Here is a 20,588-nt window from a genome sequence, read left to right on the forward strand (position 1 = left end):
CCAAAATCGTCCAGTTCTGTATTTATTATGATAACTTGCAGAGTTTTGAAGTCTGAGAGCTTGAAACACCAAATATTTTCCTTGTGTAAAATATCAGAATATTCCCACAGATTTCAGTGTATTGAAATATATTCAATATATTTGTATTCTATGTTCCTTTTCTAAAAGAGTTGATAGTAAGTTCATTAAATGTTAAATAACAATAAAGATGACAAGATGCAAAGACCATAATAAGCAATAAGAATGACTTTTAATTAGTTCAATACTAGCATAGAAGCCTCAAGTTTTGGAGAGAAATATCAGAAGAAATGTAAAAATAAAGCTATTCTACATTATTCTCTTTTACAGCTATATGGTAATTTTATTAGAGCATAGCCAGATACTTTAAGCTACAGTTTTGCTTCAATTTTAGAATTCTTTTAGCTTAAAATTCATTTGATCAGACTCCTTACTGCTTGTTTGTATTCTCCCAAAACCTTGCCAATGAATGAAAGGGCAGAAAAATCTTTAATTTTTTGTTTTCCATCTTCATACATTAGAAATAATAATCTAAGGCACTATGCTATTTAAGTATGGCATAATCTATGTTCTATTTTGGTTAATAACAGTTACTGAATCAGAGGTTTTTATCGAGAATGGTGAAATTATCAGAAATGCCTATCTCTAACTTTTTTAGTCAGTAGAGCCCAGCAGAGCACAGGATTTTACAATAGATAAAAACTGTTAAGTAGCGCAAAAAAACCACGTGCTGTTTCTGAGAGCCTTTTTCACTCACTGGAGGAAGCCTTTGGAGTATGGGTTTGCACAGTCAATGCCTATACAGTGTCTACTGTGTGGGTGGTATATGCTTGCTCAGGCATATGACAAGGACGGTTTGGGAAAGAAAACTCAAAGTGAGTGCTCAAAGTGACTAAGAGGTTTCATTAGTAGTCAAATCACAAAACATCTTACTTCTACTGATGATTTTGACTTAGATGGAAAAGGGTTTTTTTTAAACAGTATTTTCAGTGCCAAGGTTTTTCATTTGTATTTTCTTTTTTGTTTATTTGTGTAGAAGCATGTTCTAATATTATGTATGTTATAACCTGATGTTTCTGATATTATTTTAAATTAAATCTAGGGATAATTTATGTACAGTTAACTGCGTCCATTTAAAAGGTACATTATGATGAGGTTTGACAGTTGTATATATCTGTGATCATCATCGCAAACAAGATACAAAACATTTCTATCATTCCCAAAATATTCCTCCATGTATATTGGTAGTCCATCCTTGTCTTCATTCCCACATCTTCAGGCAACCACTGATCTGCCGTTTGTCACCATAAATTAGTTAGCATTTTACATTAGTAGTACTCTTTTGTGTAGTGTGTAGTATACTCTTTTGTGTCTGCCTTATTTCACTCAAGGGAATGATTTTGAGATTCATCAATGTTGTGTGTATTCCTTTTCATTGCTGAATAGTATCCCATTGTATGGATAACTAATTTATCTATTTGCTGACTGGCATTTGGGTTGTTTCTAGCTTCTGGTTATTTGTGAATAAAGCTGCTATGAACATTCATGCACAAGTCTTTGTGTGGACATATGTTTTTATTTCTCCTGGGTAAATACTTAGGATTGGAATGGTGAGGTTATAAATGGGCATATGTTTGACTTTTGAAAAAACTGCCAGAAATTTTCTAGTGCAGTTATACTTTTTTACATTCCCATTTATAATGTGTGAGAGTTCCAATTGCTTCACATTCTTGCCAATATATATTATCAGTCTTTTTAACTTTAGCCATACTTATAGGTGTGTAATCACTATCTCACTGTGATTTAAGTCTGTATTTCCTCTACAATTACTAATGTTGAACATCTTTTTGTGTATTTATTGGCAATTTGAATATATTATTGGTGAAGTGTCTGTTCAAGTCATTTGCCTGTTTTTTAATATTGATTTTTAAAATTATTGAATTGTAAAAGTTCTTCACATCTTCTACATAGCAGTCTTTTGTTAAATACATGTATTATAAATACTTTCTCCTAATCTGTGGTTTCCCTTTTCATTTTCTTAATGCTCTTTTTCAAAGACCAAAAGTTTTAAATTTTGATAATGTCCAGTTTATCAAATTTTATTTCATGGTTTGTTATTTTGTATTATAAGAAATCTTTGTATATGCCAAAGTCACAGAGATTATCTCCTATGTTTTCTTCTAGAAGTATTACAGTCTCAGCTCTTTACATTTAAGTCAATAATCAAATTTAAGGTAATTTTTTGTATATGTTATTAAGTAGTGGTTAAATTTTTTTTTCGTCTTACATACGGGTATCTAGCTGTTCCACCATCTGTCGTATAAAAGACTTTTCTTTTCCTTTTAAATTGCCTTAACATTTTTGGTGATAATCAATAGACCACAAATGTGTGAGTTTATTTCCAGACTCTCTATTCCGCTCTATTGAAGTATGTGCCTATCCTTTAGCCAATGCCAATCTGCCTTGATCAGTGCAGCTTCAGAGTAAAGCTTGAAATTAGGTGATATGAGTCTCCCAGTCTTATTCATTTATTAACTGTTGCTTTGGCTATTCTAGGTTTGCACTCCCATAAATATTTCAGCTTCTTAATTTTCACAGAAAAGGCCACTAGATTTTAATTAAAACTGTGTTGAATCTGTAGACCAATTTGAGGAGAGTTGACCCCTTGAGTTTTTCCATCCAAGAACAAGGTATCTATCTCCATCTATATAGGTATTCTTTCATTTATCTTAGTAATATATTTTGTAGTTTTCAGTGTATAAGCCTTGTGCATCTTTTGTTAAATTTATTCCTAAGTTTTTTCTTTTGCATTGCTATAAATAGAATTGATGTAAAAATTTTATTTTCTAATTATGTGTTGCTAGTATATAAAAATATAATTGTTTTAAAACATTATTAGCATTTTAATACCATGACCTTGCTAATTTCAATTAATTCTAGGAGCTGTTTTATAGATTTGTGACAATCATGTCATCTGCAAATAAAGACAGTTTTTTGTTTCTGTTTCTGATCTATATGCCTTTTTTTCCTCTTGCTTTATTGCAATCGCTAGAACCTGTAGTACAAAATTAAAAAGAAGTAAGAGCAGAAATTCTTGCTTTGTTCTTGATTTTAGAGGGGAAATAGTTCATTATTAGTATGATGTTAGCTATAGGATTTTCATAGATGCTCTTTAACTGTTTGAGGAAGTTTATTTCTATTCCTAGAGTTTTAAAAATCATGAATGAGTGGTGAGTTCTGTCAAACGCTTTTTCTACATCTGCTGAAATGATCATGTTTTTTCTCCCTTATTATGTTAATGTGGTCAGTTTCATTGATTTTTGAGTATTCAATCAACATGCATTCTTGAGAGAAACCTTATATGATCATGTTGTATTACAAGTGCTAGATTTGCTTTGCTAATACGTTGTGAAAATTTTTTGTGTCTTAAAGTTTATAAGGGTTACTGCTCCATCGTTCTTATTATTTGTAATGTGTTTGCCTGGTTTTGGTGAACAGTGTATTCTACACTCATAAAATGAGTAGGGAAGTGTTCCCTCCTTGTGTGTTTTCTGAAGAGGGTTTGTGTGTAGAACTGGTATTACTTCTTTATTAAATGTTTGCTTAAATTTGTCAGTGTAGCCAATCTGATGGGGAGATTTTTATCAACAAATTTAATTTCTTTAATAAGTATAAGGTTCTTCAGATTATCAGTTTAATCCCAAGTGAGGTTTGAAAGCTGTGTCTTTCAATGAATTTGTCCATTTCATCTGTTACTGAATTTGATTAGCATAGTTAATATTTACTTGTTATTCTTTTCATGAATGTAGTATCTATGTTAACGTCCCTTCTTTCATTCCTGATATTTGTGTTCTGTTTTTTTCTTGATAAATATGGCTATTGGTTTATAAATACTGAAGAACTTTTCAAAGAACCAGCTTTTTTTTTTTTTTTTTTTTTACCCCCAGGGGATGTACAGCATTAAATCTCAGTTCCCCAACCACGGACTGAATCCGGCTCCCGGTTGTGAAAGCACCGAGTCCTAACCACAGGACCACCAGGGAACTCCCAAAGAACCAGCTTTTGATTTTGCTTGTTTTCTGTTTTGTTGATTTCTGCTCTTCTTTTTATTATTTTCTTCTTTCTCTTTTGTTTTTAGCTTCTTTAAGTGGATTTTAGATATTTCTTATTTTGTAATTAATATTTAAAGCTATTAATTTTTCTGTAAGCATTGCTTTAGCTGCATATCACAAAATGTGATACTGTATACACTTTTATCTGTCCCTCTTCTTTCATTAACAATATGCCCTGGAGATCACTCCATAATAGTAATATAAAGATATCTCTCATTCTTTTTAGGAGTTTCATTATACTTCATTTTGTGGATGTCCCATAATTTAGACAACTAGTTCCTTATGGGTGGCTATTTGGGTTATTTCTAAAAGTCTTGCTATTACAATGACGAGTCTTCTGTATATATATTTTTTCATACTGTTGCCTGCATATCTTTGGGATAGATTCTGAGAAGTGATATGGCTGCATCAAAAGGAAAATGCATATGTAACTTTGCTATTTACTGTCATATTTTCCGTTATCGAGTCGGTAACATTTTACATTCCCACCAGCAGTATATTGGCATGCCTATCTCTCTACAGTTGTGCAAACAGAGTATGTTGTCAAACTTTTGGGTTTTGACGATCTTATTGGTGAGAAATGGCATTTCTGCATAGTTTTAATTTGTGTTTCTTTTACCATAAATGATGCTGTGCTTCTTTCTAAATGACTAAGAGACATGTATACTTATTTTTCTGTAAACTAACTGTCCATATCTTTAGTCCAGCTTGCTATAGGGTTGTTGACCTTTATTTTTAACCCACCTTGAGCCAGCCACCTGCCAGGGAGCTGCGCAAATCACTCTTTTAAGCACTGAGGATGAAGAATGAACAACATAGATGAAAATCCCTGCCCTCCTGGAGCTTACAATCTTGTGAGGGAGTGGTGGGTTTGGCCCATGAATTTTGGCAATTGTCTCAAATCTTCCTCCTTAGCTTAACTATTCCCATTCATATCCAGCATTCATAATGCTTGTATCCATGGGCCATTATAACCCTGATTTTATGGACTTGCCTTTTAATGTGCTCTTTCAGACGGTTGTCTATCAGTATTTCTACAGAAACATGGCTTGGACTACCTTCTCCAACTCCCTCAATTTGGGTTAATTTGGGTAGTGTATTTATCCTTGTGTATTTCTTAGGATCCAACCCTTGGTTCCTACTCACTGCAGGAAGAACTACTCGCATGAAAATAATTGGGCAATTGGAGCAGCTTAAAAGTTGGGTGGCCTTGGCCAAATTGCTTCATCACTGTGTATCTATATTTCTTCATCTCTAAAATGAGGATGATAATACCTGTCAATGTGGAGAGACTAAAATGAATAACATGTGCAAATTACCAAAAATCTGTTTCTAACGTTCAAAAATTATTATTTATCAATGTTGTGTAAAAGAAAATGGTAGCTAAGAGAAGTAGTGCATTCAAAATTTCTCCAGAAAAACACTGTGCACTGAATTTTACTGTAAAATGTTTCTCTTTGCTGGACAGATATATCCACTTAGATGCATTAGAAGTGTATCATTTCCTTGTGAAAACTTTTAGGAATGTTGTGTCTTCCACAGTTAGAGCCCGCCAATATCCAGCCTCAATTCTAATCACACATCCAGTTTTTCTCACATAATGGCAATATAATACATAATGTGTAGTTCTTTGAAAATCCCGTGGCTTCATGCCTTCTTCTAAATGTCATTCTTTGTGCAATTTTCTTTTTCCTTCTACCTTCCTGGAAAACGGATCTTCTAAGATCCAGCTCAAATATTATCTATTGTAGAGTCTTTCCTAATCTCTTACTACTGCACTCTTAGAATGAAACATCTCTTCTTTTTATCTTCTGGACATTATGTATACTGCTATCATAATACCAACAACTTTATGTTATTATTGTTTACATAGCTAATTTCTCGCCTGGACCTTAGGCTCATGGAGGGAAGAAGCTATTGTTTATTCTGATGTCTCTATGCCTAGTGAGTATTTGCCAGGAGTTGATACCCTAACAATGCTTATTCTCACTTAGAGCTTGCCTTATAAAATTTGAACTTAATAGACAGCTGTCTATACGATGTTATCTCAACAATGTTTAGGAAGCTCCTTTTTTTGCTCTATACCAGCATCCAACCAACACATCACTTCTAAACTTCTTCTACCTCATCACTGGTGCCTGAAAAATCTGTACCAGATAGTAAAACACTTTTTCACAATTGGAGATAGATTAAATGCATATAAGCCTGGGAGAAGAAATACTTTGACTTGAATATAAAGACAGGAGGGTGGTAAGGGGCACTCTGGACTGAAAGTAGGGGTATGCCAAACAGCTAGGAAGATCAATTCAAAAGTTCAAACTGAGACAAATTTTTTATGAGACTTTTGCTTGCCTGTCATAATTTATGTATTTATTGGCAACTGCAACCCTAAAATAGCCCAAAGGATGTGAAAAAATGTGATTTTAGGTAGGAGTCAGAAATACTAATGCATATTCCTCTCTTTACTTCATATGCCTTTTCAGAATGCATAAGCGCTGTAATGGAAGATCTTGTTACATCAAACAACTCATTAATGCAGCAGATGGTCAAGGACAATTACAGTTGGGGTAATGCTCACCTTTTAATGATAATTCTAATAGAAGAATGCTTGATGCTTGTATGGTTTTTATGTATAGTTTTACTTTTTAACCCCAAGGTAGGTGTATTAGTCAGGGTTCCTGAGAGAAACAGAACAGGATGTACATGTGTGTTGGGCATACATCCTGTAGAGAGAGATTCAGAGAGAGATAAATAGAGATAGAGATAGAGATAGAGATAGAGATAGAGGTAGAGAGAGAGAGAGAGAGAGAGAGAGAGAGAGAGAGAGAGGTTGTGTTACTTTAAGGAATCGGCTCACACGATTGCAGAGGCTTGGCAAGTCCAAAATATGCAGGGTAGGCCAGCAGGCTAGAGACCCAGGGAAGAGTTGCAGTTTGAGTCTGAAGGCAGACTGCTGGCAGAATTCTCTTTCCCATAAGGTTAGTCTTTTTCTATGAAAACCTTCAACTGATTGGATAAGGCCCATCTACATTATGGAGGGTAATTTACTTTACTCAAAGTCTACCGATAGAAAGTACCTTCACAGAAAAATCTCAAATAATGTTTGACCAGGTACCTGGGTACTGTGTCCTAGCCAAGTTGTCACATAAAAGTAACCGTCACGGTAGAAAAATGGGGGAGAAAGACGGATGAACTATTCTTCTCAATTCTGGTTTCAAAATTCTTGAGAAAGTATTCTGATTTGTCCCACTGGGTGAGGTGCCTACCACTGGACCAGACAATTTTAATCAGGGTGTGGCATCTGGAAGAAGGACTATCATCAGCCCAACTCATGTGAGGTGCCCATGATGGACGAATCCATTATGACTACGGAATGGGTGGAGGCTGCGTTACCTTGTACAGAATAGTTTTACGTATAAAATGAGGTGTCACATAAATGGGGCATCATTGATTAACAGCTTATAAATGTAATTTTCAAATGTTCACGTTTTTTTCCATATAGTGATGGAACAGCTTCTAATTTCTCTTTTTCAAGGATTTTTGTGTAATTTTAGTTACGGTTCGTTGATTTTCTAGCATGTTGTATACAAGCTCTTGTGGAGAAATAATGGTTTTCACTCCATTTAAATATCTAAAATTGATTTCACCTACTTTCCTCTGAATATTTTCTAGCTTCAACAATTACTTCGTCCCTGGCCAGAAAGCAGAGCACTGTAACACCTCCTGCAGAAGGTAGTATGCTGTTTTTGGTTTTTGTTTGTTTGTTTGTTTTTGAGGCCAGTACTGAAGCATGGAATGTTGAGCTTCCTTAGAAACATAGTCGATGGTCTGGACCAAGTCCAACCTTGTGCCCAGTTGAAGAATATGGTGATCTGAATGCTGTGGGATGAGGGACCTGAACGACCTCACCCATCTTCCCCTAAAACAGCTCCATTCCACTGGAAGACTGTGGAGCTTTCTCTATCAGGCACTGTGCTGGGCTTTGTGGGGAACATAAAGATGAGCAAGACTATCATAGAGCCCCCAGGGAGCTCAGTTTTGTGGGGGAACCCTGACAGAAGCACAGTTATCACACAGGCAGAGGAGGGAAGCACTCACATCGAGTGTACCAGGAATGTACAGAGGGGCTGATTAAGCACCAAGGCTTAGAGAAGGCCTCACAGATGAGGTAGCATGTGAATCAGGTCTTAAAGGTAGAGTACTTTAATAGAAAAAGAGCATCGTGTAGGGCACCTTAGAGAGTGAAAACGATGTGAGAAATGACACAGAAATGGAATTGTGCTTGGTGTTTTTTTCTGCAGTTTGGGGGAATGTAGTGGGTGATAAGATTGCAAAGTGAGTCAATGTGAAAAAGAGGGCTTTCAAAGCCAATACGAAGACATTTGAACTTATTCTTCAGGCAGTGAGAGATCTCTGGAGGGTTTTAGAGTTGAGGGAATCACATCTGTGTTACAGAATGATGTACTGGCTGCAGTGTAAGGTATGAACTGAAAGGAGAAGGGTTTTGAAACAGAGACAGAAGTTAGGAGGCCTTTGCAGCAATCCAGGTACATGGCAACGAGGACTTAATCTAGGTTGTGGTTGTGAGAAAAGAAAGGAAATGCCCCAAAGCCAATAAGAATTTGTCAGTGTGCATAAGGCTGGATGAGACTGGAAGATATCTGTAGGCAAAGGATGCAGAAAAGATGGGATGTGACTGCTGGTTTGGGAGCAGAGATGAGAATCTACTATCTTCTCAGTGAAGCAAGAAGTGAAATCACCCTAGCTGATCACAGGAGCATATGGAGAATATATCTGTCAGACAGGTGCCAAACCCACTGAGTGTTGTAGAGGTATTGGCCATTGTGTAACTTATCACAACAGGTATGAAAAAGGAAAGAAGAGGATGAAGAAAGGGTGAAAAAATAACAATAACATAAGAACTATCATTATAGGTGTAGGGTGATTGACTGAAGTTTATAGAATGGAGGAAGGTGAAAGAACAGAATATCTGCAGTGCTTGGAATCCTCACCATTAGAGTTACTTCTTCGGATACTGTGCCCCTGTTCAAATACATGTTTATTTGATTAGCAAGAACTTTATTTTACAAAAATGAGTCAGATATTGAGGTTAAATATTAAAGCCTTATACTGCTTATAAGCTAAACTTCCAAATCCCAAGAACAACAGGACATTCACAACTTGCTATCTCGCCAGTCTCTTATTTTTCTGGTTTTATCTTAATCCCGATTCCCTTATGCACATATATGCTTCCCACACCCAACCTCTAGCAGTTCTCTAACAAGCCATGTTCTTGCTTCTCTCCAAGCCTTTGCCAAATTGGAGTTTCTTGCTATGAGGGGATGCCACTTGGAGTGATGGAAAGAGCATGGATTTACCTGCCCTCTTAGATCGGCATTAAAATCCTCCCTCTTCATCTAGTAATATGATCTTTATTTGGCCATGAAATGCAAAGGCTTGAGTACATCACAGAGGGGGCAGATGACACCAAAAGAGGATAGGAGAAATATTAAATGCAAAGTTTAGAAAAAATAAGCTTCATCCACGTAAAAATTTTGCCATACCACAGCTGGTTCTGTTTATGTTAAACTGATGAAATCAATGACGCTCTCCTTCATTACAGGTGACTTGTGACAGATACACCTAATCACCTGTCAGCAAACCCCTTTCTGTCAGGTACACATGTCAACTTATGCGAAAGCGTGAGCTTCTACATTAGGAGAGGCTTGCCGGTCTTAATTTGTACTTTAAAATATGGAAAAATAGGTCAATGCTATATTTAATCCTGATAATGTTATTGAATGTATGGAAACAAAATCTGTGAGCAAGGTTCACAGCAAACTGTCAGGGAGTATATGTGTGAATGAATAGGAAGGAAGGGGAACTCATTGAAAGGCCATATTTGATACTATTACATGCTTGCAATAAAATCCTTTTTATAGAAAATTTACAGAGGAAACTAATCCTTGTTTTTGCATTGATTTGTATTTATATACTATAGTACTTTTTTTCTAGAAGATACTTCTAAGCATCTCTTACCACTTGGCATCATCATTTTTCATTTTTGTGAGGTGGTTGAACTAAAGAAATTACAGATTATTTAAAAATCTGTTTGTTTATTTATTAGTTAATTTTTATTGGAGTATAGTTGCTTTACAATGTTGTGTTAGCTTCTACTGTACATCAAAATGAATCAGCCAGACATATACATATATCCCCTCCCTTTTGGATTTCCCTCCCATTTAGGACACCACAGTGCACTAAGTAGAGTTCCCTGTGCTTTACAATATGTTCCCATCAGCTGTCTATTTTATACATGGTATCGATAGTATATATGTGTCAATCCCAATCTCCCAATTCCTCCCACCCCACCCCTTTCCCCCTTGGTATCCATACATTTGTTCTCTACGTCTGTATCTCTCTTTCTGCTTTGCAAATAAGGTCATCTATACCACTTTTCTAGATTCCACATATATGAATTAATATATGATATTTATTATATTTTTAGTTTTTTAAGGAAGCTCCATATTATTTTCCATAGTGGCTGTATCAATTTTCATTCCCACCAACAGTGTAAGAGGGTTCTCTTGTCTCCACACCCTCTCCACCATTTACTGTTTGTAGATTTTTTGATGATGGGCATTCTGACCGGTGTGAGGTGATACCTCATTGTAGTTTTGATTTGCATTTCTCTAATAATTAGAGATGTTGAGTATCTTTTCATGTGTTTGTCGGCCATCTGTACGTCTTCTTTGAAGAAATATCTGTTCAGGTCTTCCGCCCATTTTTGGATTGGGTTGTTTGTTTTTTTTGATGTTGAGCTGCATGAGCTTCTTGTATGTTTGGAGATTAATCCTTTGTCAGTTGCTTCATTTGCAAATATTTTCTCCCATTCTGAGGGTCGTTTATTTGTCTTGTTTATGGTTTCCTTTGTGGTGCAAAAGCTTTTAAGTTTAATTAGGTCGCACTGGTTTATTTTTGTTTTTATTTCCACTACCCTAGAAGGTGCATCAAAAAAGATCTTGCTGCGATTTATGCAAAGAGTGTTCTTCGTATGTTTTCCTCTAAGAGTTTGATAGTGTCTGGCCTTACATTTAGGTCTTTAATCCACTTTGAGTTTATTTTTGTGTATGGTGTTAGGGAGTGTTCTAATTTCATTCTTGTACATGTAGCTGTCCAGTTTTCCTAACACAGCATTGTAAAGCAACTACACTCCAATAAAAATTAATTAATAAAAAAAAAGAGTGAGATCGATGTAAATATACTGATATGGTGATAGGTCTATTATATATCAACAAAAAAGAAAAAGACTTAGGACAATATACACAGTATGATATGCAATATACATCTCAATTTATATATATATAGTATTAAAATATGCATGTTTGTATGTAAATACATACTTAAGTGTGCATATTTACATCTGAAAGACAGAGCACGTGCTTCTCGTTGTTTTGTAGACTTAGGAAGTACATCTGAGGTGTTAGGAAGAATAAAGGAAATTTTTATTCTTTACATAAATAAATAAATACAATCTGCTGATTTAACTGATTTTGTGATTCACTGAATAAAAATTAAACAAAATAATTTCCACCTTGTTCAGCCTGATTGCCATCTTAGCTATTTTTAATGAAAGTACCGTATCTTTCCACATTTATGTTTGTCTGAATTGCCACCCTTAAGGATAGGTGTTTACTTCTGATGTTACTGATTTTTCACTTTCATCAAAACTTAGGAGGAGAAAACCACATCACTAATTATTCCATTTTTTTTCCCCCTGAGGAGCATGAGTTGTATGATAAATCTAATAGTCTCTGAAGCCAAAAGATTAGATTTAGAAAACTGCCTTTGTCTTTTAACTTAGATTCTGCATTCTCATCTGTTTGTCTTATAGATCAAATCTCCTGAATTAATTTCATAACACTTTTAACAATTTTGTCACATATATAATTCATGTTGTTTTCCTAATGATGCATAATCCTGGAGGAAGTTGGTTAATCTTTGGATGGGTTTAATACTTTATGTATACTTCATGAATGTTAATTTCTTACGTAAGTCTAATATTTCTGGAATAAGACCTCGCTAAGTAACGTTCAAGTACAATTTCATGTAATATGCTGTGAATAAATTTTAACACTGAAATTCTTTATCAAGCTTTTCTCTTATTATTCTCTGTCTTTGTGCATGTGTGTGTGTGTGTGTGTGTGTGTGTGTGTACAGTTAACACTTCACTATCAGTACCAGTGGGTACAAAGGCTGTGCTCTCTTGCCCTCTTGTGCTATGTACAAGTATACTGCTAACAACATGGGAAATAGTCCTCAGAGACAAGTTGCCCTGCTTCAGAGCCTTCAGGGGTGATACAAATGAGACCAAGGGAAGAAACTGTACCGACGAGAGAATAACCTGGGCCTCCAGACTTGACGAGAATCCTGCCCTTCAGATTGATCCAGTGGCCATCACTCATGATGGGTATTACAGGTGTCAAATGGTAACACCTAATGGGAATTTCCATCGTGGATATCACCTCCAAGTGTTAGGTAAGGAACATCATATATTGTGGTGTTTCAGATAACCAGATTTTGGGCTGAAACAAATCTCCGAATTCCATGTCCCATGTGTTAAGACTGAAGCACTTCCCCTACATTTCTGCAGTGCCCCCTGAGGTGACCCTGGTTCAAACTGAGAATGGAACTGCAGTGTGCAAGGCAGTTGCAGGGAAGCCAGCTGCACAGATCTCCTGGACCCCAGAGGGAGATTGTGTCACTGAGCAAAAACATCATTGGGGCAACGACACAGTGACCATCCAGAGTACATGCTACTGGGAGGGCCGCCATGTACTTAATGTGTCCTGCTCTGTCTCCCACTTGACTGGCAACAAGAGTCTGTCCATGGAGCTGGATCAAGGTTAGTAATTATTCTAGTTTTGTTTTTGATTTTTCCATTCTTTCAGAAGAGTTACCTTAAGAAGAAAAAAGGAGTGTGCAGAGGAATTTCATTCAAGGATGTCCTTTCCACCCTCCACTTTATCTCCCTTTCCTCCTCAAAGTAAAGAGATTGCCTGGAAGAATAATACAAAAATTTATTGTAAAAAGCCATATTATCAAATGCAGTTTATTCTACTTCTTTTTTTTTTTTTTTCCGGCCATGCTGCACAGCTTCCAGGATCTCAGTTCTGGGACCAGGGATTCGAACTGGGCCATGGTAGTGAAAGCCTGAATCCTAACCACTAGGCCACTAGTGAACTTCCCAATTTATTCTTCTTTTAATGTTCTCTTCTGTACTGCTAAATTGGCTTGTGTAGTGTACTTTTACATAAATATTTATGATTTTAATAGACGGATAATGGGTAATTTTAAACAAATAATTATTATTTTATTAGAAGAATAACGTTGCTCATAAATTATCTTCATGAATTTTCAGTCTGGTAGAATTCTCTCCTCCAGGGTCTTCCAGTGAAATTTCTTTAATGTCTTATAATAGTATCTATGATTCAGTTCATTACAGTTCAGTTTCTCTACTCTCTGCTCCCATCTACTCTTATTTCTTGTTATAAAAAATATTATTCAAATCAACATAACTCATATAGTTTAAAGTCTATGTTGTTCTATAGGGCTACCATGAAAAACGTTAGCCATCTCTCTGCCTCTCCAACCCCACCTCTCCATTCTTACACAACTCTCTAGAGACAAGTACTTCCAGATCTTCAAGTGTTTCTTCTAGTAATTGACTCAGTTTTTATAAACAACATGGTTGTGCTGTTATTTCTTAATATAACAAATTTAAACCTAGTGTACCCACTTCCTCTTACGGTAGATGAGGATTTAACTTTACCTTCTCTTCCCTCACCATTCATATGTAGTAAAATAGCAATTTTTGGTTAAATTAAATAGCCAGTGTTTACATTATTTTGAACATGTATGTTTTGTTAAGCTCTGAATCAAGAAATAAACTCATACTTTCATTTTTGAATAACTTTTTGTTTTTCCTGGCCTTAATTGCTTTCCTTTTTCATTTCCTTAATAATGCATGTACCTATTATTAATTATCACTAACACTAAAAACAAAACAAAACAAAACCCTAGAAAACGCCTCTTAATACTGCTTTCCACATGGTCAGATTTGTTAGGTAATGTCAGTTCCATTTTTTTTTTCCTTGAAGACATTCTTTCTTGAGTTTTTACACGCTCTTGTTCTAATCTGGCCTGGTCGGTCACGAGACATGCTGCACAGCTATTGTCCTGGATGTTCTCTTTCCCTCAGTCCTCTGGTTGATGCCACATCTGTGTAATCTGAGTTCCCTCTGCCTTCCTGACATTTGTTTGTTTTAATCTTTCTTCCACATACAAGGCTTTCCTTAACTCCTTGGCTATCCATTCACTTAAAAGTGAACACTAAGGAGCTGATTGGAAGCTATATTATCTGTGAGTGGGTTTGTTAGCTAGTAGGTTTCCATAGGGTGAAAACAGATGATTGTTTTAAAATTGGGGATTCCTTATTTCCTTATGTACCTGAAGGTCTTTTCTCTGAGGCTATTCAGACTCTGCAAAAAATAACTCTCCAGTCTCTTGCCTGGGAGGGATAATCCTGACTATCAGTGTTCTGGGAGCAGGGAGGAGAGGGGAGTGTGAGTGTGTGTGTGTGTGTGCGTGTGTGTGTGTGTGCGTATGACTGTTGAGAACTCAACTTTCTTTTAATGACACTTCATCTTCACCCTCCATTATGTCTGGATCCTTGACACTCTGGAGTTTCTCCAGTTCATCTTCTTTGGGTCACACTTCCTGTTTTCTGCTGGTTGGGGAAGGTGTGATAACGTGGTTGCACGGGCTGGGAGGAGACTTGGCAGCCCATCTGTTCTTAATACAGACCTTCAAGGAAGCTTCCAACTTTAGCTCCACGCTTCACTCCCTACATTCCCCCTTCTCTATATTTGGTCTTTCCTACTCTAGAGTCTTCCTGGAGTTCACTAAGGTTTATACTTATTTCACTCTGAATTATTGGCCATTCTTCTGTTCAGTTCTCACCCTAAAAACAAGTTGAAATCTTTCATCTGCTCTTGTCTTCATCCATGTTCTCTTTGTCTTTGCCAGTCTATACTTTAAAAAATTCTCTGCTGATATTTTAGTGTTAAGAAAGGAGAAGAGGAAAACACATGGGTTTAAACCACAATTTTCTAATATCTATTCTTAAAGTTTTATATACATATTAATAGTTCAGCAGTATTTACTGAGAAGAGTAATTGCCACTGGTTATGTATGAAGTCCAACCACCCAGTATTACAATATGATGTCATATTTATAGAATCTCAGAACTGGAGGGACTCTCTAGTCCACTCCCACCCAGTGCAGATATGTCTTCCTCGCAGGGTGGACCTTCACCTGGTGCTAGTGCACTTCCAATAAAAGAGAGCCCATTAGTTTGAAAGAGAGGGTTTCAAAACAATGTGGTCATTTTAAAATGCAAAACTAAACTTCTTTTTCAAATAAAAATCCAATGTTTAAAAACAAAGTATTGAAGGAAGGTGGAGGGACTGGATGCGGCCTCCACTTACCTTCCTCTGCTGCCCCAGCCGCGTTCACGAAACACCAGGAGCACAGTCTCAAAACCTCTCAGAGCTGGCAATTCCTCGGTCGACTTGTCCTCCTATCAGATTGAACTTTGTATTGCTGCCAGCAGTCAGTGAATAGTTTAAAGTTGCTGCCATGCATTCATTTCAGTTTCAATGCCCTGGAAGAAAGGTGACTTCAGAATTAGGGTTATTTATCCAAATAGTTTCCTTACAACTCTATTTATTTCTGAATATTGGAGATGAGAAACACTCTATTACTATAACAGAGAGGTCTAAATTTCACATCTCTCTTACAGGAATTCACCACATGAATCCTTAAAGCAACAAAATACTGATACAAAATGATGTCTTGTTGAAAACTTAAGAGTCTGAAATGATAAAGCAATTTAATTATAACAATTATTTGAACTATAAATGGATCAAAAGTTTTTCAAATAAAATCACAGAAATGAATTTCATGTATTGTGAGACATTCTTGAACCATGCTATATATATAGTTTTTAAACAGACTTTATTTTTTAGAGCAGTTTTATGATGACGGAGTATTGAGTGGAAAGTACAGAGCTCCCATATAACCCTTGACCCTACACATGCATGGTCTCCCTGTCTATCTAAATTCCCCGCTCCGCGGTTGTACCTTTGTTATAATGAATGACCCTACCTTAACACATCATTATCACTCAAAGTCCATAGTTCACATTAGGGTTCATTCTAGGTGCACATTCTATGAGTTCTGACAAATGTATAAATGCCATGTATTCACCGTTATAGTATCATATAGTGTAGTTTCACTGCCATAAAAGTCCTCTATGTTCCACCTATTTATCCCTCCTTCCACCTTAACTTCTAACAACCCCTGATCTTTTTACTCCATAGTTTTGTATTTTCCAGATGTCATATGGTTGGAATCATACAGTATTTAGCCTTTTCAGATTGGTTCCTTTCACTTAGTAATATGCTTTTAATTTTCCTCCATGATTTCATGGCTTGATAGCTCATTTCTTTCTACTGCTGAATAATAGTAAATCATACATTTTTGTGTCTACATTTACAGATGCCAAAACATCAGCACCCTTAAGAATTTTACGTATCGTTCCCCCTATTTTTATTATCTTGGTCATCGTTGGATCCATTTGGCTTTTGAAAATCAGTGGCTGCAGGTACTGACTGATGCTTTCTCTTCTCCTGCTTTATTGGATTAGAAAAGAGTCAAAAAATGGAATTGACTGGGTAAAAAAGGAACTCTGCTCAATATTCTGTAATAACCTAAATGGGAAAAGAATGTAAAAAAGAATCGATATATGTATATGTATAACTGAATCACTTTGCTGTACACCTTAAACTAACACAACATTGTAAATCAACTATAGTCCAATATAAAATAAAAATTAAAAAAAAGATGTTAACCTCAGTTCTCTCATAAGTGTGTCCTGAAAATAACAGACTTGGACTACACTAATGACAAGGGGGATTTTTCTAGGTTACTTAGACATGCAAGCATAGTGAATTAGACATGCAAGCATAGCCCACTTGGGGCAGGATCTTGGGAGAGACAGTGCATGCTATTTTCTATTTGAGAAAAGAATTACAGTGATTCATTTCATACACCAAATATGAGGTGTCACATATATTCTATTACATCAAACTTCTTTGCATAATTTCACTTCCTTTTCCAAAATCCAGAATTATCTTATTTGGACGAATTAACTTACAAGCAGCATTCTTCATTCATTTCTGGTAGTTCATTTCTGATTTATTAAGGCTTCTATCAAAATGAACCACAATTGTCAATAGCATACTGTTTTGTTTTTCCATTTTCAATCTGAAAAATAATGTTTTGACATTCACTCCAGCTAATTTTTATTTTTGCAGAAAATTGAAAAAAACAGAACATACTTCAGTTTTTGAGGAGGTAAGATTAAAAAGAATATTTATAAACTTTTAAGCTATGTAGTCTGAAAATCTAGTCACATAACTTGTAATTTGCATCATTATTAGTATTTTAGTTGAAAAGCAAAAATTCTAACTTTACAGTGCTGTCAGGTGTACTTATTCTGTTAATTATCCACCAAGTACTATTTATATACACTCCAAATCCATATTTTTATTTCAAGAACTGCATCCTACAAAAGACATAATGTTTGCCTCATTTGGGCTGTAATCTTTGGAGAAGTTGAATTGGTACTTCCTCTCCCATTAAACCAGCTCTAATTCTTGACTTCCTTTTTTCAATACCATCATCATTTCTCTCTTACCCAAGCTTAAAACCTATCCAGCTCTATAATCTCTTATAGCCAATAGCTTACTAAGTCTTTGACACTCTCCTCTGAAATACTTCTCATATCACTCCATTCTTCTCCACTCCTACTTTCAGACAACTGCTATCATGTCACACTGAGACTTAAATAATCAATAATTTTTTGATAAAATATTAGAAAAGTCTTGCTCTTATGTTCATGTAAGCCCAGAGACTACTATTGGTAGATACTAAAGCTGTGGGCCCTTGTTAGAAAAACATAGGTGGTTACTGATTTCTGGCTTTTTTGAATTGATTTTAACTTTGGGTTATTTCTTAGGATGAAATGCAGCCCTATGCCAGCTACACAGAGAAGAACAATCCACTTTATGATACTACAAACAGGGTGAAGATGTCTAAGGTGTTACAAAGTGAAGTTGATGGGATGAGTCTCCATACTGTATATGTTCCTGAAGTGTAGCACCAGGACAAATGAATCAAGATACAGTACAGATACTGTTTTGATTTTCTTGGAGTTCTGGAATGGAAGGCTTATTTTGAAATTAGCTTTTCAAAGATTCTTAGAAGACAGAGACATTCTAGAGGATTTGCATTCATATCCTTATACATTTGAAATTTTAGAATTTTAGCTGTTACTATGTAGTTCTTTGAAGAACTGATATTATTACAAAGAAAGCTCATGCTCATGATAAAATATTCAAATTGTTCAATACAGTAGATGATGAAAACTGAGTTACCTCAAGTAACTCCACAGAAGGAAAAATTAACCAACAGTTTTTATGTAATCTTCTAGAAAATTTCTATGTGCATATGTCATATCTATATGTGCATGGTATATGTGTGCACTTATATGTCCATTTACATATACATACACATATCCTTGTCAAGACACAAATGGGAACATACCATAGTTTTGTTCTGTACTTACAGAAAGCTAATAATGTAGTATATCCTGAAGATCTTTTGTATCAACACAAGCAAAGCTACCTCATTCTTCCTAATGGTTACAAAAAATTCCATTGTATGTAATGGAATTTAATTTAATTAACCACAACTCTAGTGGTGGACATTTAGAGTAAGTTTTGTTTGTTTTGCTATTATAAACAATACTACATAGAATGTTTCTTGTGACTATATCTCTTTGTATGTATTTGAATATATTTGTAAGATAATTTCCTTGAGTGAAATTGCCAGGTCAAAGGGTTTGTGCATTTCTGTTATTGACTAATATGTCAAACTGTGTCAATTTACATTCCCTCCAACCCTGTTTGAATGTGCCTTTTCTGTTATTTTAATATCTGTAAAATGCCAACCTACTGTTAGCTAATATGATATAAGATTATAATAAGAATTTCACTATTTAATAAAACTGAATTTATATTTTTCTTTAATGCTTGTGTGTGAAAGAGAGAGAGAGAGAGAGAGGGAGAGGGAGAGAGGGATGGAGGGAGGGAGAGAGGGAGGACAGACATGTGAGGACATTAGCTTCTTCTGAACTTATATCTCTATAGAGGTATTGCTATCTAATGCCTAATAGTTTTGCAGATGTGATAAATTGGAAATGTGTATTTTTATGGTGTGCACTTTACTGTGATGCGTTTATCAAATAACAATTTTATAACCAGCTAAATATGCATTATGGAGGACTTGAGATATTTATAAAATATGATCTATGTGCTAAGGGAATAGCCATGGGATGACATGACCCTTTTCTACATTTTTCTATGGAATAAAATGTTGGGAATGTGTATATTAATCATTTTTAATATTATTAAATATATGTTTTAATTATGAAAAATATGTCTATTTACTCCATAGCAGGAAAAAATGATACTGAAAATTAAAAATTTTCAACATGGTAGAAATTAAAACAAAATCCATTTCATTCTTTAATTGTGCCATTTGAAATGTTTAAGACAGCTATTTTGTTTTGTTAATATGTTTGTCTCCCAGAAGACATTTTGGTTCCTCTAGGCTTTATCCTTAAAAGGATTTTTAGTCTATTTTGGATGTAAAACTGATGATAACACCTGACATGATATTTTGTGTATATATGTACTACATCTTCTTTATCTGTTCCTCTGTTGATGGACATTTAGGCTGCTTCCATGTCCTGGCTATTGTAAATGGTGCTGCAATGAACATTGTGATGCATGTATCTTTTGAAATTATGGTTTTCTGTGGGTATATGCCTAGGAGTGGGATTGCTGGGTCATATGGTAATTCTATTTTTAGTTTTTTAAGGAACCTCCGTACTGTTCTCCATAGAGGCTGTACCAATTTACAGTCCCACCAACAGTGTAGGAGGGTTCCTTTTTCTCCACACCCTCTCCAGCATTTATTGTTTGTAGATTTTTTGATGATGGACATTCTGACCAGTGTGAGGGTGAATTTAAACTTTTAATGAGAGAATTTAAACCATTCATATTTGTTGTGATTACTTACATATTTGGCCATATTTCTATAATCTTATTTTACATGTCTCATTTACTATGTTTCCTCCCCCAGCTCTGTTTTATTTTTTCTTTTACTCTGCTTTGCTGGATTGATTATTTACAATAGTCAAGACATAGAAACAATCTAAGTGTCCATTGGTGGATGCATGGATAAAGAAAATGTGGTAAATACCTACAA

General features: G+C 35.4%; 1 protein-coding gene across 4 annotated transcripts in view; it reads left to right on the forward strand.

The window, feature by feature from the left end:
* Window positions 1–20,054, forward strand: part of CD200R1 (CD200 receptor 1) — a 33,152-nt gene extending 13,098 nt beyond the window's left edge. The window contains exons 1-8 of one of the 4 annotated variants that reach the window (XM_024735401.1): window positions 6,029–6,074; window positions 6,614–6,697; window positions 7,803–7,862; window positions 12,421–12,668; window positions 12,784–13,035; window positions 16,752–16,857; window positions 17,570–17,609; window positions 18,274–20,054. In XM_024735401.1, coding sequence (XP_024591169.1) covers window positions 6,615–6,697; window positions 7,803–7,862; window positions 12,421–12,668; window positions 12,784–13,035; window positions 16,752–16,857; window positions 17,570–17,609; window positions 18,274–18,414 — 930 coding nt within the window. In that variant the 5' untranslated portion in view covers window positions 6,029–6,074; window position 6,614 and the 3' untranslated portion in view covers window positions 18,415–20,054. Of the gene's footprint in view, window positions 1–6,028; window positions 6,075–6,613; window positions 6,698–7,802; window positions 7,863–12,350; window positions 12,669–12,783; window positions 13,036–16,751; window positions 16,858–17,569; window positions 17,610–18,273 lie in introns of those variants that run through there. The other 3 variants (XM_024735399.1, XM_024735400.1, XM_024735398.1) reach the window with 3 other exon arrangements.
* The last annotated feature ends 534 nt before the right edge of the window (window positions 20,055–20,588 follow it).

Source organism: Neophocaena asiaeorientalis, unplaced genomic scaffold (genome assembly GCF_003031525.2).
Source record: "Neophocaena asiaeorientalis asiaeorientalis breed wild unplaced genomic scaffold, Neophocaena_asiaeorientalis_V1.1 scaffold136, whole genome shotgun sequence".
Lineage (NCBI taxonomy): Eukaryota > Metazoa > Chordata > Mammalia > Artiodactyla > Phocoenidae > Neophocaena > Neophocaena asiaeorientalis.